The sequence below is a fragment of the Eutrigla gurnardus genome, assembly GCF_963514095.1.
Source record: "Eutrigla gurnardus genome assembly, chromosome: 12".
Lineage (NCBI taxonomy): Eukaryota > Metazoa > Chordata > Actinopteri > Perciformes > Triglidae > Eutrigla > Eutrigla gurnardus.
In genome coordinates, this window is record NC_139926.1 from 19,936,801 (window position 1) to 19,961,740 (window position 24,940).

A 24,940-nucleotide genomic window follows, 5' to 3' on the forward strand; every position below is an offset into this window, starting at 1 on the left:
AGATCCGCTCCCCTCCCTTCACAAACACGGAAGCAGCATGGCGTCCAACAGCAGCGGCGGCGGCGGCGGCCCCGACAGGCAACGGGTTGCACAGCAAAGACTGAGAATAATTTCCGGACATTTACAGAGACCGGCGGACGGCGACTCAACCCTCGTAGCCGCGGAGTGCAAAGCCCCGGGGAGCAAGGCGGACGTCCCCGGTGAGGGGAAGACGGTGCCGAGGAGGAGGTACAAGGCTGTGATGGTGCGGGTTGGACCAGGGTCCATCCTCTGTGGCGTTAGCTAGTTATTAAGTCAAACATCAGTGGACTGACGTGTAAACAAGACCAAAATAGGTTGCTGTCTCCCCATCTTACCCTCCAAGCATTTACAGCGTAGGGAGACACGGCTGCTTTTTGATTAGCCTGCTAGCTAACGTGAAGTACTCGGCTGGGCATTCGGTTGCTACGGAGTGGGTGCGGCTAGGCGTAACTACTCTCAGGAGTTTAACGTCGACTTTCTTAAGTTGGTCAACCGAAGCTTTTTTTTTATTATTTCCGTGACTCATAATCAACCAGTTAATAAATCGTATGGCAGTTTGTTTCCAGTGTCTGTGAGGTTGTAAACAATACGGCTACGCTGGCATTTCCCTCCGGATGCTTCAGATAACACAAAGTCGTCGAGTCGAACCGGCGAAATTGTAAATACAAGTTGAAGAATAGCCGCTGACAGTTCATTGCTGTACGCGTTACTTCACGTTTTTAGTGGAAAAAAAATCTGCATCGCAATTCAATGAGCATACGTAAGCTATGTGGTTCATTTCAACTGATATAAGTAACGTTAATTAATTAATTTGACAACTACGTAAACATGATGGTAGGGAGTGATACTTGAGATACGGTGCTTAAAAAAATATACATTTTAGATCAAGACAAGGGGGGAAACTAAATCCTTAACAACAGAAGAAAGAGACGGTGAAAGTTCGTGTCCTCGCTGTCTCCTCTGATTGGTCGGGACAAGTGGTGGCCTGACTTTCAACCTATTGGCAGCTCGGTTCCTTCTGAGGAGCGCCATCGCGCTGTGCTGCCACCTAGCGTCAGTCTGAGGCAGCTGCAGCCAAGCAGCACTCAAAAAAAGAAAATAATTGAGCATTTGGCCTTGTGAAATGTTATCATGTCCTGTTCTGGTCATTATGACACTGTGATAGTATGATAGGGTATTGGCAGCACTGTCTCATATGCCAATTGTTATGCTGAGCTCGTAGTGTTGGGCTTTTAGTGTCTAAAGAGGTTTGGTTTGTTGGTTGATATAAGTGACAGCATGACGTGGGACACGAGAACAGGGCAAAGTTATGAAGCAGTAAATAATATGTTATACTAACAGGAACAGGCCGACAGCATGGTGGAGTTCAAGAAGCCTGCTCCCCCTCCCTGACTTTTGTTTAATTTTACATAAGCACATAGTAGTAGCAGTTTTTACATTTTCATTGCTACCTTTCTGGTATGGTTAGTTCAGTGGTTTCAGGCAGAAAATGTGATTTTCAGGTTTTTGTCTCAGCTCCACCCAGCTAAAACTATAACAGTTTAATAAAACAGCCCCCACAAAAAAAAAAATCACACCTTCACGAAGGATACAACGTTTTTCGTCGATTTTTGAGACTGTAGTTTAAGTTGTTGAGTTGTGTTGGATTATACTGAGACATATTTCCAGTGTAGTCATACATATGCAACAACTCTGCATTTCACATAACCTCATCTCAGCATGTGGTCTACATTATCTACAACTTTTATCATTTATTCCACATGCAAAATAGTGTCAAATACACAAAACTGTTGTTGCAAGTTTAACATTCAATATAAATATATATATTGCAGAGTTTCTTAGATCTATTTTGTTCCTTCTTTTTTGTACAGTTAGTGAAAGCAATTTTATTTATAGAGCCCAAAATTACAAACCACAAAATTCGCTCTACAGCATCCTCTCTACTTAGATCCTCAATCCGGATAAGTAAAAACACTGCAAGATGCACACAGGAAGGAATGAGCTCACTTAATCAAAACAAATGAATTAATCCCTTATTTTTTGCCTTTAAACAGGAACTTGCGAATGTCCTTAAATTGGCAATAGTGTGCACACATTTACTTATTATTATTTTATTCTGATTGATTTTCTTATTTTATCCAGCAGCTATTACAGCATATCAATGGTGGCAAGGATTCATTTAAGTATGACTCCACGTGTCACTCTTATTTGTACTCTCACTCTTAATTTATAGGAAACTCCATTCTGGCAGGTATTAATCTCAATTATGGCTTTTACTCCACTTTGTTAGCATCCCATCCCAAGTGACCCATGAGTTATGGTTGCTCTGTGAGTGGTGAGCTGCTTTTTTCTCCTGCAGTCTAAGTACAGCCCACAAGCTCAGCACAGTATTGGAGCACAGACAGTGTCTCTGGTTGTGAAGCTGGTGATTATTATGTGATATCCTCAACAGCAGTTGCATAGAAGCCTTTGTTTTCATGCCCTACGTAGGTATGGCTTAATGCAAATGTGTTTTTCTGTTTGCACAACAAAGAACAGGAACTACGACTGGTGCTCTTTAAGTGCACATGCTAAACAATTAGCAGAAGCATGACAGTTCAGCACACTTTTTAAATGGGAAAAATGGCTGACAGCACAGGCGGAGTGACTGCTGGCTTCTTCTGTTGATGGATATGTTAATTGAGTGCCACTGCCTCTGCATTACAAGTGTCAACAAGCCGTGGGCCTGCGAGCCTGTGTGCTCAGCGTTGTACCGTTAAAGCCACCTGGGGGATAGTGTAGGTGTGCCTGTTTACACCCTCCCATATTGTAAATTTTCCAACTGATAGCCCCACCTTGGATGAATGCAGACTGCGACTGACTGAATTAAATAAGGAGACTTTGACATTTTCCGTCCTTGAAATGCAATATGTCTGGGTGTTAAAATCTCAGCATGAAGTAAATTATCAGCAAGGACTGAACATACTCCTCTTCGTCTTGGTTGACATTGCCCATGCCAAGCAACCTCACACTTTGAAAAAATTCCTTCAATTGTGTTTCATGTCTTGGTTGTAAAGCGTACGAACTGTAAGCTTAACCTCTGCCAATATTTGTTGTTCCACAGGCAGGAGATTATGAAATGGAATGGCTGGGGATACAGCGACACAAGATTCCTCTTCAATAAGAAAGGTCAAGCAGAATTTACCGGCAAAAGGTACTGTATAATAACCCGTCATCGCTCTTAGATAATGTTTCTGCTTATTCTGTCGAGGATTTAGAGAATCATTCAGCATTAGGGTCTCATTCACGGCCTCTTCTGTTGTTTGAGTGCAGCCATCGTGTCTACCTTCATACATAAGTCTGGATAACTCGAGGCTGCAGTCCTGCATTGATCATTTTCACAGCCTATACTGTGTGTGCTTCTGAAATCAGCCCTGGCCCCCTTCTTACACACAGCAATGTGGTGCTACTGCCACCTAGTGGTTGGCATTTGAACTGTTCATTGTCATCTGAGAAGGTCACCGGTTGTGATTGTCAGCGAACCCAAACCCTGTTGCTCATTAACAGCAACCACTTTCCAGATCTATTTGAAAAATGGAGCATTATGTCAGTAATTATTAATGCGTCGTTGGGAGGTTGTGGGTACACGCACTCATTCACCGACTGTTGGGACACAAATAATTTAGTTTGAATGTCGGGGTGTGGGGAAACAAAGCCAATTGTTCTCAACCTCACTGAATATGGCTTCAGTTTACAACAGAGCATTTTATTATCCACGTCTCGTATGACAAGAGCCTAGGTATGTGATCGCAATCATGACATATGCCTTTGGAATATAGACAACTGTAAACACAGAGAGCTGGACAATTGCTTATGAGGATGTATTCTGAGCTGTGAGCCAAGCTGAACAGGATGTTGCGCAGCAAATGGTTTCCTCCTGTGCGAGCAGTTGCCACAAACCACTCGGTGCCCTCTCCACTGAAAAAAAGCTACCTGGGTGGCATACGGTATCCGAGGCTGGGGCTGCCGTTTGAATGAATGTCAACGGCGGAATTCTCCTCCTCCCTGCTCACAGTGACACAGAGGCTTTTTTATTATAGAGTGTGTTTCATGGTCTCTTGGACAAAGGCACACCACAGTCCCCTGATGGGCTGGCCCGGGCTGTGCCAGCAGCTCAATTATGCAGGGGATGGCGAGGGCGGTCACGTGGACAGCACTGTCACTGCTGCTCCGCTTGCCTAATAACCTCATCGGATTCAAACCTCACACTCTTTTCTTATCAGACGCAGGCCTGGTTTTACAAATGAGCAAGCATTTTAATGTTCTCAATTGAGGGCTTTGTCTTCCATTACTTAAAATCTATAATACATGAGGCCTATTTGATTTTTATTTTATTTCTTTCATACATTTCAGGTATAGGCTAAGTGGTATGATCATCCCCGCCCTGAAAGACTGGTTTGAAGGCACGTTTGGAGCTAATTTGCAGCATAAATCTCCTGCAACGGTGAGTGTTATTCTTCAATGAATGGAGAAAAGGGCACACTTACAGTTAGAAAAAAAACACAAAAAACAATGGCTTGTTTTGTTTCAGCCCATTCTGACGAGCAGTGCTGTACAGCCTCCCACTCTTAACGAGGCCTTCGTGGAGGAACTGAAATCCACAGGAATCCCCTTCTCTCATGACGCAGAGGACCGGGTGTATCGTGGCCACGGTAATAAAAGAAGGAGACTTAGGACATCTTCGTTTTGAGCCCTTTATAAAACACAATCACCATATAATACATTTGATGTTTTTTATTTGTCTCATTCCTGTACTTTTCTTTCAGGCCATTGCTTAAATGAGATCTTTGCTCTGCGAGAGGGGAAAGTTGGTCGTGTTCCAGATATGGTGGTATGGCCAAGTGAGTTCCCAAGCTGTGTCATCTGTGTTTTTTATCTGCCTGTTTTTCTCCTCCCACGTAGCGTCGCCGATCCTCCCGCACCGGCATAGTGTGATTTAAAGGGTTAATCTCCGCAGAGGCAGGGATATTAATATGTATGAGTGGAGGCTTAATAAGAAGTGTCAGGGGGAGGACGGTTGACACCCAATACTCCACGGTCTGGCCCTACACTGTACGTCCATGAATTATGATTCCGAGATTGGTTTTCTGTTGTTATGGCTGGCACTATTTTATCAAGCAAATGAGTGTTGACTGACGGCTGAAACTTGATTAGCACCCTCCCAAATGGGCAGCAAATCACCAAGAAACCGGAGGCATCGTTTCGTCCTCGGCAGCACCAAAACCCCACCGATGCGGTCTCATTTGCTATGTATCTGATAGATATTTTTGACCTGTAATTTGCATTCCTCAGTAGTCCACGTCAAGCTGTGTATTTTAAGTGGAGGCTTAGTTTGTTGAACTCTAATCCGTGGGCCGAAGCCGTGAGTTAAATCGGATGGCAAAATGCACTGGAAGCGCAGGCATTTCTCACCGCCTCTAAAAGCACTCGAGGCCAGTCGAGCACATCCGTGTAGGTGGGTATTGCTGCTCTTCCCACTCGCTCGCCACTCCAGCGTGAATGGATGTGAGCGCCGTGATTGGCTAAAGCGCGCTTATATTGATCCAGCACATCCCACCCCAGAGAGTGTAGCTTCATGCCTTCTGACTCCGCCTGAGGAAAGCCCCAGGCAAATCACGACTATCAGGCAAATCAAAACGTCCCCCAGCTCTAACTGCTCACGCCATATACATTTATTTATTGTCTCCTGTGTACACACACACAGTGTTATGTGCCACTTTTTAAAATGTACTTGTTATTAAACACTTAATTTATGAATGCAATATTTCTGAAACGCTATTCTGTGTCTTTGCAGACTGCCATAACGATGTAGTGAAAATTGTTGAACTGGCGTGCAAACATAATGTTTGTTTGATACCATATGGAGGTGAGTCCTGAAATCAGTAGCTCTAATCTGCAAAATTACCTGTCACGTACCGTATATACAGGCCACTTGATGTACTGTAATGTATTATTTTCTCCCATATCAGAAAACAATATTCAATGTGTTTGTAAAGAACGTGAAACTAGTGTTCAGAGTAATCACACATTGTTTTCTGAAGGTGTCTCTGCTCCTAACTCCTCTTCTAACTTGTTTTATTTTCTCTCAGGAGGGACGAGTGTCTCCAGTGCCCTAGAGTGCCCCCCAGAGGAGACTCGCTCCATCGTCTCTCTGGATACCTCACAGATGGTACGTAAACACCTGTGTCTGTAAAAGTCCGAAGAGATGATCTGTGATAAATAAACAAATCAAATGCATCCTTATACAGCCGAATTCATTCTTTTATTGTGAAACTTAAAATGCCAACTTCCAGATATGGATGGACTGGCTTACTTAAATAATAATCATATAGAAATGGAGATTGACAAAATGTGAAATATGTCATTAGAAAATTATTTTATTTTAGAACTTTATTATGTGTGAGATTTTTGTGATTATTATGGGGAAAATGTGTAATAAGGCGTTTGCATATTATAATTAAAGTAAAGATTCTATAATATTGGCACTAATTAATTTGCATGTTTGATAGGGAATCAAGTCTCAACATGTGCCACCAATTGAACTACATGCTATTGCATTATGGGACAATAATGTTTATCAAAACCACACTGAAAAATTTAGCAATTTTATTGTCCATGTTTCTTTATACTTTCCAAAGCCACTTTGTAATTTTTCCAGAGGGAATGGACGATAATTCAGAATTATATAAAAAATTATAAATCAATTAGTCAATCAATATTTATAAATAGAAATATTTATATTTATTATAAATATAATATAAATAACATTTTCTAGTTTTGCAATGTGTGTTATATAAAAGATGGAGACACAACTTAATTCTAGTTTTCAAGAGGATAATTGTTTTACTTTGGGCACCAGCCATGAAGTTGAATGGAATCCCAAACATCTCACAGCGAATATGATGGTATTTCATTGGATACGATATAAAATGGTGAATCTAGTCGTCGGTACAGTACAGCCCTTTGATCCAGGCTCACATAGAGGTGATATATAAGCTGTCTGGATGCTGCTAGCCTAGCAGTCATTGAGTTTGGTGCCACAGACACCAGTGACCAGTGTTCTGTGTCAGGGGTCAGAGGTGAGGTGGCTCCAATGGAAGCACATGAAAGCAGCAGTGTGGTTGGAACATAAAGTTTATTACCCCAGGAGAATAATTGATGGCAGGTGTGAAATGACCTCCTTTAGGTGAGGGTAGGCCAGTGCCCAGCGGCCCAAATAAAAGGCATATATTTGGAATTAGATGTTAAATTGAGTTTAACCTTGAGGAAACTGTCTCCGTCCCGCAGCCCCTCTGCACTCATTTATCGTCAGACATGTGACCGTCAGGCTAGAAGGACATGCTGGTGCAGAACTTCAGGAAAGTATTGTAGGGAAACTGTCAAGGGACTGTCTCCATGGACTGCTGTTGAGGGTTTTGAGATTTTTCAAGTTAAGATATAGACCGTTATGGTGATATGTGACATTTTTTTTTATTAAGATGTTGTATCCTACACCAAATTATTGTGTTTTAATTTCATACAAATTAAAAAAACATGATTAGAGAGTATTTTTATGACACTGTTTGGCTGAAAGAACTCACACAGAATGTTTTATGACCTCAGTAACGTTTGCTTGTTTTTGTACACACAGAACCGCATTCTGTGGATTGACGAGAAAAATTTAACCGCCCATATGGAAGCTGGCATTGTCGGTCAGGAACTGGAGAGATTGGTAAGTACTGCTCATCCATCCATATTCATCCAACCGGAAAAAAAGAGCTACAAAATGCTGTAAAACGTTGTGCCAACCGTCAAGCTGTGTGACCATTCGCATGCAGGTTGCCCATGCTCAGTCACCTTGGTACTTTGAGCTCGGCGGATCGAACAGCATTTAGGAACGGGGTTTGGAGACGGGAGCAGAGTGCTGAAGGGGAGAGATTAGAGAGTGAGGCGGCGGTCCTGAGCAGATGGCACCATCAAGCTAATTCAGAAAAATGGAGAAGGAGCGGGCATTTGATGTAGGGGAACGCGTGAGCTGCATCTAAAGCAGACTCCACCTCTGCATTTAGACCGGGCCGTTCTGATAGAGCAGATGGGTCTGCATTATATACTGCCTTCCAGGGGAGTGCTGTGATAAAACAAGGCCCGACTTAACCCTCGTCTTGTGCTTCTGCTGGGGTTTGTTGTTGTACTTTTAAGGTCCTTAATATTATTACTATTAAATGTTCTGCCTAAAGACGCAATCTGTCGGGGGTTGGGCTGCCTTCAGGAGAGTGTGTGTGTTCCTGATGGCCGACACATTGTCCTCAAAGCCGCGGGGACGGTGCATCTGATGAAGGTTGCTCAAAGGGTTGTTTTTGTCACCCCAAAGAACATTGTCTCATGGTTTTGGCCATGTATCAGGGAACTATGAAGTCATTTACAGTCTTGTCGATGGGCGGGGCTGTGGAAGCTGAATGTGCAGCAGTGACTACCACAACTATCTGAGACAACAGAACACACACACACACACACACACACACACACACACACAGAGTATAACCGCCACATTCAGTATATGTATATAAATAAAACATGGAGTTGTGAACTTTCTGTAATTTTATTAATATGAATTAAAAAGGCACGATCATGTCAACCCACAGAATGCAGCTATTATTTTACACATTACATCAGTGATCAATGCATTGATCTCATTTAGTTTTTCCGTTCTCTTTCTACTTAGCTTGTTTTAGCCTGTTGTAAAAATGTATGATGCCATAAAAACCAGAGTTATAGCATTGCAGCAAAATGAGAGCAATGAAATGCAGCAGCAGAGCTGCAATTATATTTTTTCCCTCTGCTTGCTCATGCTTTTTGCTTGTTATTAAAACATTCTTGTGGGTTTACAACGTCATTGTTTTCCCAACATTTTTGGCTCATTTGTTTTTTCATTTTCTCCCCCCCACAGCTTAATGAGAGCGGCTACTGTACGGGGCATGAGCCGGACTCCATGGAGTTCAGCTCCCTGGGGGGCTGGGTAGCAACCAGAGCATCAGGCATGAAGAAGAACATCTACGGCAACATTGAGGACCTGGTGAGCCGCCCGCCCTCCCCTTTATCTTCCTGCTCGTGTTCGTTCCAAAGGATGACAGTCAGCACACAGCTGTTACTGCACAGTAATTAGAAAGGAAATTATTAGCAGGGCTTTTGTGGACTTTACTCTCACCTCTAAAAATGTTGTGGTCACAGTATCGGTTATGAAACGTGTTCGCGGTATCCAAATTATGTTTTTTTTGTATAAAGTATACTAGTTTGCATGTCTTGTTTCTAAAAAGAGTGTGTTTGTGACTGCATAGGTGGTCCACGTAAAGATGGTGACCCCACAAGGAGTGATTGAAAAGAGCTGTAAGGGCCCACGCATGTCCACGGGGCCGGACGTTCACCACTTCATCATGGGCTCGGAAGGTTTGCCACGTTTCTCATGTGATTTCAGTACAGGGCATTTGGACACGTGCATGTGTGTCAATGTGGGGGTTTATGTGCATGTCAGCGAGAGTTTGTGATAAAACGGTAACATCAGGACGATTCTCATGCTCTGGGCGACTTACACATTAACCAGCTTTTGGTGTAAAAGTGATCTGGAGGGGTGTTGGTTAGGAACCAGCAAGTGTCCTCCCCACCCCATCTGCAGTGCCCTGTCCTTGTGAACGCCCACAGAGAATACTGCCATATGCCAGGTTCCCCCCTACATAATGAGGAGGTTCAGAGACTCTTGGCATCCCTATGTTAAACAGCTGTGGATGCAAACTTTAAATTCGCCCTACAAAGCTCAGCAATCTGCTCCCTGACTGGGCTGGGATCAGTGTAGACATCTCCAATTACAGCGAGTACAGCCGTTTCAACACCAAGAGCAAACCTTTTATATTCAAAATCACAAATGTAGACTGAAACTGGAATTGTTTTAACATTTTTAAATTATTATTACCAGTTGATCTGATTAACAGTTGTCACTCTGAGTCACGTTTTTTTTGTTTTTTTTGAAGAAGAAATGATATCATTTATTTCTAAATGACTAGCAATACATTTGAAAGGTGTTTTCCATAAGTTGCTTGAACACCTGCAGGTTCAAGGGGCTGTGTAGAGTTCATGGACTATCTCTCCAAATGTCAAATATGCAGAGCAGTGATGGAATTGAACACAGTCCGTTCTCTTCACAAACTTCCTCTGGTATTACATTTGTAAAAGCATGTAAAATAATTGAAATATTAGTGTCCATAATACTGAAAATGAATGAGAGTTTCTCAGGTAAAAAAAGATGTCATAGGCTGTGTGGCAAAAATCCTTAAAACAACATTAGGCCATTTACATGAAATTCTTGTAAATTGTATTTAATACTACTACTCGCTTTATTTTTAATCATGCTTGTATGCCTCCTTAATACCACTCTATTAAAATCATTAAATTGCTGATTAAGTTCATTCAACCTAAAAAAAAATAGCTGGAAGTTCATTTAGAATGGATCAGTCTAATATCAGAATACAAAGTTGTTGTTTAAAACAGCATTTTAGGAGCATGTACCATACCAGCACCTTAATAAAATGCTTTATAATGGAAGCACATAGAGAGATGGGACGGGACCACACGTCACTGGGACCAAGAGGTCACACCACCACACAATCTCATTAAAATTATCTACCTCCTCACCCCGGGAACCGCATCCTGCAGTCTGACAGTAGCCACAACAACAAAGAGCCACAGTAAAAACCCTCGGCTATGCCCTGCATGTTAAGCGGAACGCATCCATTTGATCAGAAAATCAAGGCGAAACCTCAGAGCTTCTCAGTCACCACAAAACCACCGGGTCTCTCTATCTCTCTGACCTTGACGTCGCCTGAATGCAAATGTATTTTCTCCACAACCAGTGAAAAGAATGTGTGGAATAATCAATGATAATCCGTTTTTTCCTCTATTTTTTAAACTCCGCTCAACCGTGGAGGATGTAATGGAGGTGTGTGAAGCCAACCGGTGCTAATTCAATATCCAGAGTCAATTCTTTAGTTCTAAAGTGCTGGTTCACAATGGGCAACGTATTTGATGCTGTAGGCAGAGGGACGTCATGTCCCCTCTCCCCAAATACTACTCCTGCAAGATGGCGTCGGTTTAATAGAGACGGTCACAGGAAAATATGACTTAAGCTGCATTTCATTGCATTCGTCCCCAAGAGAGTTTTTCTGACCTTGCTGTTCTTATTACCTCCCTTTATTCCTCACACCCTCCTTTACTCCCTTGCACACTAGCTCCTCCCTAGCTCTCTCTCTCTCTCTCCTTCTCTGACTCCTCCTCGCTCTCTCACTCAGTGACTCCTCCTCCCGCGTGCCGTCAAGCAGGAGGAGCCTTTTCTTGGCTGAGGCCTAATGGAGTCACATGTTTTCTGCTGGGCCACTAGGGAGCAGCATGTGGCATGTAGTGTCACCATAGAGGGCTCATTAACAGCCATAACAGGCTGACGAGGCCCCTAAATGGAGCCGGCAATGTTCATGACTCTTTAAATATACACATCACAGTTCTTTTAATATTTGGTCTTTTTAAATTAATTGTGGAATCGGTTAAATGTCAGAAAATAAGTCCATAAGTCCCCAGAATTTGCTCCGAAGAAATGAATCTAGTAACAATATACATAGTATTCTGATTTGTATTTTCATAGAGACTAGAGAAATCAAACATGTGCACGATTTATTACCATAATTATGTTTAAGGCTGTACCTTGTGCTTGTGTTGGAATCGCATGTTTTATGCTTTATTCATGTACATAAAGCAAAAGATTGCGGGATGGCAAACAGCCCTCCCAAGCTACGATTTACTGTGAAATCCCATATTTGCATGAAAGCAGTTTTTAAGTGTTGTCCCCAGACGTTTTAGCTTTGTGAAGTAGATACTCTGTTTTGTTTTTTTTAAACATGCAATGTGACTCCTTCAGCAGCAGCTAATGGTTGACACTTTTCCGGGTCATAAGGTCAGCCAGAGGTTTTGGCGTACCTGTATATGTGTCGCTGTCGCTGCCTTTAGTAGAACTCTGCTTTATTTCCTCACAGTCTTAAGTTGATAAATCTTAGTTGTCCCCCAGTGTGTGGTAGAAAACCAGATCTACTGGGGGAAATGCGAGACAAAGGTCACCCAATGGACCCTGGGGACGTGTACCAGAGCCCTGTAAACCGGTTTTAAGTTCCGCTCTAAGAGGGGGTTAGGTCATATAAATTGTGGGAACTGATTTACTTCTTTTTGCTCCACTCAAAATCTCTCACTGTGATTTTCCACAGGAACCCTGGGCGTGGTTACCGAGGTAACGATGAAGATTCGTCCCGTCCCGGAGTATCAGAAATACGGCTCAGTGGTATTCCCTAATTTTGAGCAGGGAGTTGCCTGTCTTCGAGAGGTTGCCAAACAGGTAACATGGTAATCTATCCTTAAATGTGCTGTGTATCACTGCTTTCTCTCGCTGTCTTAACATGAGACCAAGACTAAGGCTTTTGAGTATGTAGCAGGTTTTTCTGTTCTTCTTCTATGACATAAACCAACACTTTATGGTGCCAATCAGAACTTTTTTTCCCGACGCATCAAAGCTACGTGCAAATGACTTAAAAGTCTATACACTGTAAACTTGGGACATCGAGACTAAAAGCTCCAACAGTTGGTCTCAATGTTGACTATAATAAATACTACTAGATTATTGTGCCCTGTGATTCAAACCCACGAGTAAAGACCTCCTTTTACTTTTCAGAGGTGTGCCCCAGCATCTATACGACTCATGGATAACGAGCAATTTCAATTTGGTAAGTTTTCTTTGATCATTCCCAATCCAGGCCAGCCTCAAAGCATTACCATTACATTATGTATGCAAACTTTATCTAACCTGGTTTACATTTTTTACCCTCTGTAGGCCAAAATGTAACCTCAAGCTTTGCTCACATAATGGAAGCATTTTAACCAGCAGTATTATAGTATTTATAGTTATTTTGAGGTGAAATTTCTTTCTCTCGCTATATTTTTCTGTCAATATTTGGGTTGCTGTTTCATCGATTACCTCTGAGAGATGCACAATAAATGGCGACGCTACAGCATGCAATGATGCTCACCTTCTGCAGCACTACATTGTTAAATTGATAATTATTTCATTCTGCAACAGAATGGCTGCACACACAAACGGACTTGGAATTGAAGCGAGATGAAAAATGACTGCGGCCAAAATTAAGCAGTTGTTACATTGAAGTTTTATGATGTTGTTTCCTCAGGTCTAGTGGAATGCATCTGGCATTGCCTGAGATCTCCGTAAAGTTCCCCAGTCTCCGGGGATCTCATTATCTCCCCTATATTTCCACTTTTCACAGAGTAGGCACTTCTTAGCATTAAGCAGGGAAGATGAAGCGACCAGGTTTTTTTCCCACTAATAACGAAAACTCATGGCTCTATGATACCTTCTTGGGCTTATTAGTGGCTTGTCCTCACTTTTAATCATGTTGGCTGTTGAGTAAAGAGGGTTGATGTATTCACAGGGCTTTTTTTTTCAGTTTGGGACTACAGGTACAATTTAGCTGCCTGTCTTGATACATGAGATGAAAAATGAGAATGTTGCAGTAAGTAACAGCAAAAGGGAAAACAACCAAATCACAGAGGGGAAGAGTTGTAAAAGTGTGCATAGTGTAGGTGTAATTTTCTCTCTCTGGATGTTGAGTATTTAATTAACGAGTATGATGGCTGCAACAGACCTAAAGACCCGCAATCAAATTTTGGAATGGAAACAATTAGGACACTAAGTGATGAAGAGACTTGTGCATGGGGGGAAATAAATGAACTGTTAAGTCTCGGCGACATCACCCGTGACTTCCCCACAGTGATTGATAACCATCCCAATGGCCCCAGCCCCTCATTTTCGCTTGTCCACAGGCGCTTTTGTGCGTCCGATCAGAAATAAATCAAAAAGTGTGGGTGAGGAAGACGGATATCGTTGTGTCAACCCCACTTCCCTTCGGAAACCCTCTGATTTATAGTCGCTGTCGCTGGCAGCCACTGGCCAGTTGTAAAGTTATTCAAATGTTACCATTTATTTTTCCTCCTTTTGTTTGAAACCCCAAATAAATCTGACTCGCTTGCCCTCTCGGAGCGCTGGCGGATGTTAGCAGAAGAGTGTGACTAATGTGTGAAAAAAAGAAACGTGTCGGCCTACTTCTTTTTTGAACAGATGGAACTGACTCTTATCTCATATTTTCACAGGTCATGCCCTGAAGCCTCAAGTATCTTCAATTTTCACATCCTTTCTGGATGGGTTGAAGAAATTTTACATCACCAAGGTAAAATAAATAAATAAATAACAAGTGATCACCAGTTGCTTGCCCCTGAGAGTGTTTCATGAAAAATGAATCTGCCTCTTTTAATCACCAGTTCAAAGGGTTCGACCCCAACCGCTTGTGTGTGGCCACCCTCCTGTTCGAGGGAAACCGCGAGAAGGTCCTGCAGCACGAGAAGCAAGTTTATGACATTGCTGCAAAATTTGGGTAAGCAGTTATTCTCAATTTTTTTTCCTCTCGCAAAGATTAGCTGCAGATCCTGACCGCGCAAAGCACAGAAATGACAAAGCACCGTTAGGTGAGGCTTTGAACACGACGCCTGAGGCCCTGGTGTCACTTTATTTAACTAGCCGTTATGTATTAGCGGTGAAAAGGATGGAGAAGCACAGTTACACACTTGAGACTCGGCTTCTACACAGTAGTTTGTCTCTGCGTGGATTGATGGATCACCTGTGGATGTCCTCCTGTCAGGCCAGCTTTTATGTTAAAGTAGGTGTGGTGTGGGCGGTGATAGCAGGGCACAGCTCGCCTCCCAACAGTGCAAGGCGAGAGGACACAGCCTGGGAGTGCTTGGCTGTTGTGATTGATCATGAAACGGATCAATGAGGACTTTGGTGGAAATCAGTTCCCTGTCAGCCTGAGAGGGGTTCTCTCTCCATCCTCTGGCTGTTTTAAACCCCCAACAATAGTTTCATAGATGAGTTCATCCTAACGTGAATTAAGCATTGTGTTGTCCCATTGGTTACTGTTTATTAGGGATTCTGAGATGGCTGTGAAGTTAAAAAATAAAAAAAAGTAATATTTTTTTTGCTTAATCATTAGTAGTTTACACATGCTAATGCCATCTAGCGTTACGTTTTTTGTTTTTTTTTGGTTTTATTTTGAAAAAAGAGTGAAATTGTTTAATTTGAACACCATGTTTTTTTTTAATATCACTGTTTTTCAAAATGTATTCTTATATATTCTATATTATTATATTGTACTCTAAATTGGCCGCTTGTTTTTATTTAATTTATTCTCTTAATTTCCTATAAGCAAAAACAAAAATATGCTCGGCTCTCAGCAGCCTTTCCCCGCAAGGAACAACATCTTTTTGTGTATGGAGACATGTGACAGTAAAAAGCAACGCAGTTGACTTATGTAAACTGTGCCTATGAATATAAATTCAGTGTTTGTTGCAAAAAGCCTTTCTAAAAAGAAAAAACTACTGATTTTACACCAACTCGTCACAAACCAATAGCTCATTACAACACACATTTAAACGGCGGACAAACCAGCGATCCTCAGTGAAGTAAAGCTTATCGATCATATACTACAGTTTGTGGAATCTGGCTTAGAGCCCAGACTTGCAGGTAGCTGGAGCGCCGCCCTGGTAAACGCCAGCAATTAAATCATAAGGAACTTGTCAGCTACATGTAGCATCCTCTGCTTTATTGCATTATTAGAAATAAATCGCGATCACCGATCAGATCAAGTGCCCGTGATGGATTGGTGCGGTTCTGTGAAGAATATTTTCTCGTGGTGTTTGGGGGGGGGCTGAACAGGAAGGAGGGTAAAAATCAATATAGTGATTTTCTAATGAGCTTGGGCTGATTAGTTTGGGTGGTAGATGAAAATCTGATTACCCGCTGCAGGTGATGGATGTGTGGCTGACCTGTGGCGATGCACATAGCAGAGCTGCATTGATCTGTACATTGTTGGATTGACAGGCTCCCAGGCTGCTGTTGTGAGGGGAGCGGTCTGACCAACAAAGCTAAAAGAAAAGAGCTGTTAAATATTAACCCTGTTATCTGCTTCCAGGGGGCTGGCAGCTGGAGAGGACAATGGGCAGAGGGGCTACATGTTGACCTTCGTCATCGCTTACCTCCGGGTGGGTCACTACTCTTGGCTTCTCTTCTGCCTGCTCTGATAGGCATGGCGGGGAGGGGAGGACGCAAGGCTGACAGCAGATAGGATAGCGAGCAACACAGAAAGTGACCTCGGGAGGGTCGTTGATTTGATCTGGTCACGGGTGTTGTCAGGGTATCTACCGCTACACCGTGTCGAGAGCTCAGGCGTCAAAGCGACAATGGAGAGTGGTCTTAGGTCAGTCGTGTCAGGGAGGCCTTTTTGGATCAGCTTATAAACAAGCAAGGAGTTTACGTGCACTTACGTAACCTGGTTACTCCAGGCTTTCTGTAGTATTATGAGTACTTTTGTGGCTTGATAGTTTTCTGACTTTTCCTCTCATATGTGTGTAAAAAAAGGAAACAGAGACTGTCCACTAATTGTGTTGAAACAGAGTTAAAATCAGCCATGGTTCCAAAAAAAGGCTGGGAGCTAGTGGAGAAATGGGATTACTGGCCAGTCCTTTTATGTTTTACTATATCCACATCACTACAGTGCATGTAATCCGGTTGTCTCCTGCTTTCTTGTGTGCATTTAAATGATTGTTAACCATTAGCCTACTAATGCTGATATTGTTCTCGGAGCAGGACTTGGGGATGGACTACTACGTGATCGGGGAGTCTTTTGAAACCTCTGTGCCTTGGGACAGGTAAAGACACCGATATTAGTACACAATCAGTCCTAAGAGAGTCCTCCGTCTTCCTCTTGCTCCTGATTCTCCTCTTTTATTCCGTTTGCCTCCGTCTTTGACATTCACCTTCATGCCCCCCCCCCCCAAGCCTACAAACCTGCCATTAGTGACACAACGCATACGAGGAGAGACTATCTGTGTGTGTTCTATGTGAGAAAATGTAATACGGGCCACATATTCATCTCACATCCACATGTGGCGTGTTCTGCATTTTCTCCATGGTTTTCATCATCATTTTGTCTCTCACACACACACACACACACACACACACACACACACACACACACACACACACACACACACACAGCCCCGTGTTGTGTAACATGCCTGACGGGAGAGACCAAGAGATCAGGCACTGAGGCGAGCATATGTGCCTGGCTCATTACCCATCCTACCCCCCTTCCTCCACACACGGCTGCACATGCTTAGGACTGGCGGCCATTTCCACCTCAGTGGGAGCCTCTCCCTAAATGACCGTCATGTTAGTCTCCTCCTCTTCCTCTTCTCATGTCCTTTTCTGAATTTTGATAATTTTTCATTGCTAATTAATTCAGTTAAAGCTAAGGTCCCTAAACATTTGAGTATTGCGTTTTAAATACACACAATGCCACCGTTTAGATTCCAGAGTCATTTGGCAATTTGCTTTTATCTAGTTTGTTTTCATCTAATTCTACCTTTTGCTTTATTTCTAGGGTGTTGGACATTTGCCGGAACGTAAAAGCACGCATCACTCGAGAGTGTAAAGACAAAGGAGTGCAGTTTTCACCATTATCCACGTGCAGGTGATGTTTGCAAATGGCAGTTTTAATGCAAATTTAGGCTGATTGGAGAGAACTCAAATCCCTAATGACTGGGTATCAATTTTGAATGCAGAAACAGAACCTCTAACTTAAGAATAAAACCTTTTTGTTTTTTGACAAAAGCCTTTCTTCAATTCAGCATTAATGGCCAAAGTTCTCAAATGTTTCTTTTGTCAAATTTATATTGTTAACAAATCAGATGAAAATACTTTCCCTCCCCTTTCTGTCGCCCATTTGTTAATACTGAAGACATAAGTCTTTAAAAACGAATATGTATTCATTTTAAGAGTTAATTAAGCCTAAGTAATTTCTTAAACCAGCAGGACACTGTGGTTTTTAGCAACCATTACTCAAACATGAGTAAATAAGTGCATTTGTTGGCAGATTTAATACACATTTACTGCTGTAAATACTCATAATAAACCACAGAGGCCATGTTCATGGTAATAAAGGAACATGTCACTCAGTGTGGCTCATTTATGTGTTTTTAAACACATGCCGATATATAGTAAGATAAAATCAGGCTTTGAATAGTGAATACTTGTTAGAAGGATCAGCTTATTGTTGGTTTTGGTTATTTTGTCATCTCATCGTTAAAATGTTGCCTATTTGTCTAAAATTGTGATGTAATCTAGAAACTATCTGAATCATGAATAATCACACAGAATTATGAATCTGAACAGAATTTATTTGCCAACTTTTGGTACTTGACAGTGAACATTTTTCAAATCAAATATTGAGGTTGTGCACCTGATGCGTTGGCAAGCGCCACGCAGACGGACACAAGGACGATCTGAAAAACAGACGGCGAGCACCAGACTTCTGCTCGCCGATGCCGGACAGATTAGGCCTCAGCCTGATTATGCGACAGCCATTCATTTCCCGGCTGCAGTCTGTCACATGATTGATTTGTCCATTTAACCTCTAGAACAGTCAGTGTGCCAGGTGATGGGCCATGTCAAATGAACAAGAGGTCTGAACCCTGCTCCTCCACAGGGAACGAGGCCAGAGAGAGAGAGACAACATGCAAACTGGAGACGCATTTTATCCTTAAACGTTTTTTCTAACACATGCTCTTGATGGGAGAATCCAAGCTGCACTTTATCTGGAAGTAGCCACATTAGCAGTGAGGATGTTTCGCTCCGTGTAGAACAACGGACTGATCAATATTTTTGTTCTGCATCGGTGAGTCATCCTGTTACCTGCGGCGCAAACGTGGCTCAGATGATTAAAAGTGTTTGATGGCCATTTAATCTCTGATAATGTTATGTTATTAAAGGTGACAGTGCTTCCCTGCTGCCTCGGCTTTCTGGAAACCATGAAAGGGAATTGAGGTCAGGGGTTCACTGGAGGAAAGCCAATCCTCCCACTTTACTTTGTCTACCAATTATGAAGAAGAAAAATCCATTTATTGTATGAAAATGGAGCCCCTTCTTTGGCTAAACTCTTTGGATTCATCTAAATTAGATTTCAAGAGCTGAAGCAGAAGGATGGACTTTTTCCTGCTTGTGTAAACGTGACTCTTGGCTGTTTTCTTACAGGGTGACTCAGACGTACGACGCCGGCGCCTGTGTCTACTTTTACTTTGCCTTCAACTACAGGGGCCTCAGTGATCCGGTACACGTCTACGAACAAGTGGAGGTACATTTTTATCAATACTATGGCGGCCCAGTCCTCTCATAGATCATAACTATATCGAATGTGATTGGATGTTGAATCACCAGCACCACAGAGAGTTAATGACTCTTGGATTTATTGTTTTTATTTCCCAGCATGCAGCGAGAGAAGAGATCCTTGCCAATGGAGGGAGCTTGTCACATCATCATGGAGGTACAACCTGAAAAATACATACTAAAATATTGGGTCTGTTTTTGTGACGTTGAATGGGATGACATGATATCTGGACCTCCTTCTAGATTACAGTTTATGAAAAGAGGCAGCATGGTGAGCTTTCCCAGCATGCTTTTCAACGCAAGCGAGCAGTCAGTCGTGCTATAAATGCGCATTTCGTCGGAGGTCTTTCATCGCTTCCTTCACATGTCCAAAATATGTTCCCGCGGCGCAGATGAATGGCTCTGAATCGGCTATTTGTTCATTTCAGGGGTGACCAAATGAAACGTGAGCAGGGGAGGGCGACGAAACAACTCTCTGGGCCCCATCAGGGCTAACCGAAATGGCTGCCTTATCTATATTGCCATCCGCCTTGCTGTTTTCATACATCACTTCAGGCTATTCATCACGCCTGTCAAAAACAGTATGCAGTGAATCAGCTGCGATATTAAATCACAATTTTTCCTGAAGGCGGGGACGGGTTCAAAATTAAAAGATTGCTAATAAAAAAAAGGAGGTGGCGGGGGCCGGGGTAAATGATGCCGCCGTTATCGCCGGCTGTATACTGACCTCCAAACGGTGGCCCAGCCACCCCGAGCAGCATGGGGAGGTGACGGAGAGGAGGGGGGGGGGCGGGGGTTGGAAGAAGAGGGGATATTGATGCAGCTCCCGCGTGCAAGGCCCACTCTGTAATTGTGATTAATAACGTTGGGGCTCGCTATCTGAGCGCAGACAGGCCGGTTTGTCTGCCCACAATCAGTGCTTGACAAATGGAGCTAGTTTCCCTGGGTTTTGTGTATCAAACAAAACAGATGTAGTCAAGGATGGTGAGGTGGGAGGGCACCGGAGGAAATATACATTTTTGTGGCCCCGTATTTACAGCGGGTCAGCGCTGTGCTGCGTGGGTGGAGGTAAGGGAATCTGGGCGTGTGGAGCGCCGGCCCTCTTTTCTCTGCGGGACATAATACGCCGCTCACTCCACCGCGTGTCGACGGCTGCCCCGTCACAAAGACCCCGACACATTTTCACTTCGGATGGAGTCGAGTTTACGACTTCCAAGAAGATCCGCTATGTGTTTGATTATTCACTGGGAGAAATGTCCTCTTTAACTAGGTCGCCAGTGTCGTAGCGGTGAAGAGTTGTTGAACATCCATCACCAGGAGAGTCATCCATCTATCAGCCAATACTCCGGCTCGGCCATATCACGGGAAGGCAGGGCCGCTACCTTACCCCGTCTTTCATGTCCTGACCCCCATTTGTCAGAGAAGCTCGGGGAGAGCGAGAGCGTGTCGAGGGGTTGAGGCTCAGCATGGCCACTAACAGTCCCCTCTGAATGAGCTCCCCCCCTCCTCCCTCCCGGGATGCCCGGTATCTTCACCTCACCTTGTGGCTCTGCAAAGCTCCAATCTCGCTAACTCTGCCAGGTCGCTGCACTTAGGAGGTAGAAAAATGACCTGATTCAGTGAAGTTCCCGCCTCGCCTTTCGCCCTGCGCTTCCCTGGGCTTTTCCACACCAGGAATAAAATATGACACTTCTTAAAAAAAAAAAATCTGTCATATCTGAAATAACTACCTGCTCTCCTTTGCATGTCTCAGCTGCACAGACCCGGCCCGGCGAGATTGATTGCGATAGCAAGCAAAAAAAGAGAGAATGTGACAAGATAGATGTGTAAATTATCACAGTGATGGAGGCAATGATGCAGTCCCAGCACCTTCTGTTTTCTCTCCTTTTCCTGAGAGGAGGGAGGGTGGAACGAGGGGAGAGGACTGAAGAGGAGGCGGTTGTGGAGAGCAGGGCACTTTCTTAGTTATTGGGTAGCAGCTGATTGGTCCCCGTGTCACCATCTGGAGGTTCCCGTGGTATCAGAGTCCCCGGTGACCCCGCTGTCTGCCCTTTTTGTCAGGAGACGGGCCTCACTAGCCTCACGGCTGATCCCCATCTGGGTTTCCTGGCCGGACTCTCATAACAGGCGGGCCCTTCCCTCAACGTGCTCTATTAACACTGGAGCTCCCCTGCTAGTGATGTGAAGAGAAGGGAGCACCTTCCTTTCAGCACCTCTCTAATCTCAAGTGATTACACTGCTGATTTCAAGCGTTTACTCAGCGAGCAGCATCTGTTCTAAGCTGCTCTGTTCTCAAATGGAGCTTTTCAAGTTTTTAAATATAGACAAAACCTCTTTTAAGAGACACAACCCCCACAAGTTAACATTTACCCAGCTCTGATGTCACACATTCAAATTTCTTTATGCAGCCAAGTTTCCTTTTTTAATTAAAAACTTTTGATGATGACTAGGTATTGTGTTTAAGCAGGTTTTCTCTGTGAGACGAGCAAACTAGAAGTATTAGTGCTGATGGTTAAGGAAAGTGCATACTGTGTAACAGCAATGTCTCCAGTTCAATTTAGGCTGGCGATTAACTAGCTACAGTTACATTTCATTATCAATTAATCTATTATTTTAGTCTTACAAAAATAACAAAAACGGAATTTTGTAAATAATTCACAATTCTCTAAATTTCAAACTAAATACCTAAGATATTCAACACTGATAAAACAGTGTAAAAGAGTAAATACTCACATTTGAGAAACAGGAACCAGATCTTTTTTTTTTTTTCATTTTTTGCCATTAAACACCACTTAATTTAGGAATATGTACCATAATATTGCAGGGTCAGCTATAGTTAATATTGTGCCATGGTGGTTCAGCCACCTTAACGCATTTAAATTTGACCGAAGACCAGATGACACATAATGAGTCTGAGGCTTATAGGTTAAAAAGTATGCATATAAATCAAATTTAAACATCAACATATGTTAAAACTCAAAACCGATCGTCGTCGTGCAGGTTGTGGCTGAGTTTACACTTTGAATTGCTTTGTCAGCTTGTAGAAAATCAAAGTTCCTGTTTGAAGTTCTGTGACAATAGTGTGGCTTCCCGGTGAGGTTTTCCCAGTCCTCCCAGTCACCAGACCTCTCGCTGGCTCCAGACTCTCCGCTAAGAACCTGTCGGGCACAGACGCCATGGAGTATGTCGGACTGGACAGCTGGTGAAGCAATGGGCACCCTCACTAGGCTTGGTGCCACCGCCTCCCCTCGCTCCTCAGGTTTTGGGTTTGTGGAGAGAAGGGGGGAGGGAGGAGGAGTGAGGGTGAAGAACGACCGAAAGCCAGAGTCCTGCTGACAGAGGACCATTGTGTGACGCTCCACGGTTGGCTTTGGCACCCTGTTCTTGATCAGGCCGGTGTCAGGGGGCAACAAGCGGCGTTCAGGACAAGCGAGCGCAACATCCCTGGCAGGTCAGGTGGAGGGGGGGGTGCTCGTGTGCACAATGAGACAGAAACGCACACAGACAAAACGCTCCGGCGGCTCCGGAGGGAGGGAAACCGAGGGGAGTGGTGGCTCAAAGAGCGAGGGAGCCGGGGACGGCCCGCTACAGCCGCCAGCCGGCCCCTCCTCTGGGAACACACAGAGCCTAATGAGTTTGATAGTCTGCTGAGCTCCATAAATCATGCCATGCAAAACATTTCTCCTCTCTGAATAAAAGCATTTATCACCCTCTGTTTATTCACTCACTCTCACAAGATTGATTGGCTCCCAGCAGCCCGCTGAGCAATCAGCCGTGCCGATTCCTCCATTTCTCCCCCTCGGTCCTCTTCCTTGAGTTTATTCATTTATTTATTTATTTTCTCTCTCTCTCTCTCTCTGTCATTCAGTGGGGAAACTTCGGAAGGCGTGGATGAGAGAGACCATCTCCGAAGTCGGCCTGGGGATGCTGCAGTCCGTCAAGGACTACGTGGACCCCAAAAACATCTTCGGCAACAGGAACCTCCTCTAAAAACCCAGCACACCTTTATCTCACCATTTTTTCTAAAAAAAAAAAAAAAGCATCGTGTGCATTTTGGATTAATAGATACTAAATGTGAATTTAAAATGGACTCTTTTTCATCCGTCATTTGGTGCCATTCATTGATTCACCCAAAACCTTTTTTTTTTTTTTTCTTTAATGTTATCTTGCACTAAATATGCTGTAACAATCATCTTCACTCACGGTGAAGCAAAAATTTTGTTTTCGCAGCCTCAGCTTGTTGTTGGAGCTACGGCCATGATGCAACAAAACCTTGTCATATTTACTTATGTGTAACCATTTCCAAAATATCCATGCCAATATGTTTAAATCATGTGTGTGTTTTTACTTTCCGTGTGTGCGTGTGTGTGTGTGTGTGTCTGTGGGGCCCTTCTTTAGTGGTAAGTTCTAGATTAATGCGCTTTCTAAAGCTCCGTGCCTTTCTAAAGCTTATGTCTGCCTTCCCCTTCTCCTACTAAACACTCCGCTGGTGTACAGTGAGTCTCATTGTGGAGCACCATGAACCTGGACATGTTTTCTGTGTCTTCATGCCCTCATGTCTTTTGTTGTACTGACTGATTGCCATAAGAGACTTTTTCTGGCCTGTGTGTGTGTGCCTGGACTGAAGCCTTCCTCTGCCCCACCACATTTTAACAAGAACCCCCCCCCCCATCATAGAAGTACAGTTTGGTTACAAAGAGATATTCCTTGTGTGTTTAGTTTTTTGTACTGAGAGCATTTACCTCGCATGGTTTGTTACTGAGAAATTGAAGTGGGGGATGAGAAGAAAAAAAAGCCTCTGCGGTTTTTTTTTTCTAGCGCTGCGATTGCAGTCGAAGGTCTCTGGATCCGGTGCTCACGTCGTACCAAAGACTCGACACATCCGATCATGCAAACATAACCGTAAACATATGTTTGACCACGTGACCCTCTTTAGTAACTTCATGCACAGCTAAACTATATTTTTTAATCCGCGTATGCAAAGATGACCCTTCGAAGAGCTGTAAAATGTAGATATTTGTCATATGTGCTAAAACATTCTACATTGATTCTTATGTTCATGACACTGTATTTAATTGTCTCTTTTCCATAGAAATGCTCAGAAATTCCCCCCCGAAAAGAGTTTACCTTGTTATCTGTACTGTGTAAAGGATTTTTGCAACCGATACTGTAATGTACTACGATTTGATACCAGACTTGTACCATTTGTCGCTGTACACCATTGATTTTGAAGCAAAGTAAAGCTTTAAGAAAGCTGTTTGCTGAGGGATCTTGCCTTTTCCCCCCTTCTGACCTGTGCTTCACATTTTCCCCTTCCACGTTGTCCTTTTTGTAATTCCTAATACTTGCCCAGATGAAGACTCATTATGAACCTGTCGTGTGACATTTTACCTTTGTGTCAAACAACGTGTGAGAGCTTTTGAACGTGATGGATGTGCCTTTTTTGTTATTTTCCACTTCTCTTAACGACGTTGTAACATCCGAGTACATTTTGTCAATGCTGTTTGTGCAATAAATTGAACTAAAACA

General features: G+C 43.3%; 1 protein-coding gene across 1 annotated transcript; it reads left to right on the top strand.

Annotated features, from left to right (window-relative positions):
* On the top strand, nucleotides 1–24,940 carry agps (alkylglycerone phosphate synthase). The gene is made up of 20 exons (XM_084023561.1): nucleotides 1–228; nucleotides 3,125–3,214; nucleotides 4,414–4,504; nucleotides 4,592–4,712; nucleotides 4,827–4,901; nucleotides 5,855–5,926; nucleotides 6,150–6,229; nucleotides 7,691–7,771; nucleotides 8,987–9,112; nucleotides 9,375–9,483; nucleotides 12,336–12,463; nucleotides 12,797–12,848; nucleotides 14,287–14,363; nucleotides 14,455–14,567; nucleotides 16,161–16,230; nucleotides 16,835–16,896; nucleotides 17,631–17,720; nucleotides 19,280–19,379; nucleotides 19,511–19,568; nucleotides 23,280–24,940. Exons 1-20 carry the CDS (start codon nucleotides 38–40, stop codon nucleotides 23,399–23,401), a joined length of 1,908 nt encoding a protein of 635 aa, XP_083879687.1. The 5' UTR covers nucleotides 1–37; the 3' UTR covers nucleotides 23,402–24,940.

Coding starts and splice junctions, on each gene's coding strand:
- agps (XM_084023561.1), top strand. CDS start 38: ATGGCGTCCAACAGCAGCGGCGGCGGCGGCGGCCCCGACAGGCAACGG. Junction 6,230..7,690: donor CTCTGGATACCTCACAGATG/GTACGTAAACAC, acceptor TTGTACACACAG/AACCGCATTCTGTGGATTGA. Junction 16,231..16,834: donor TCGTCATCGCTTACCTCCGG/GTGGGTCACTAC, acceptor TTCTCGGAGCAG/GACTTGGGGATGGACTACTA.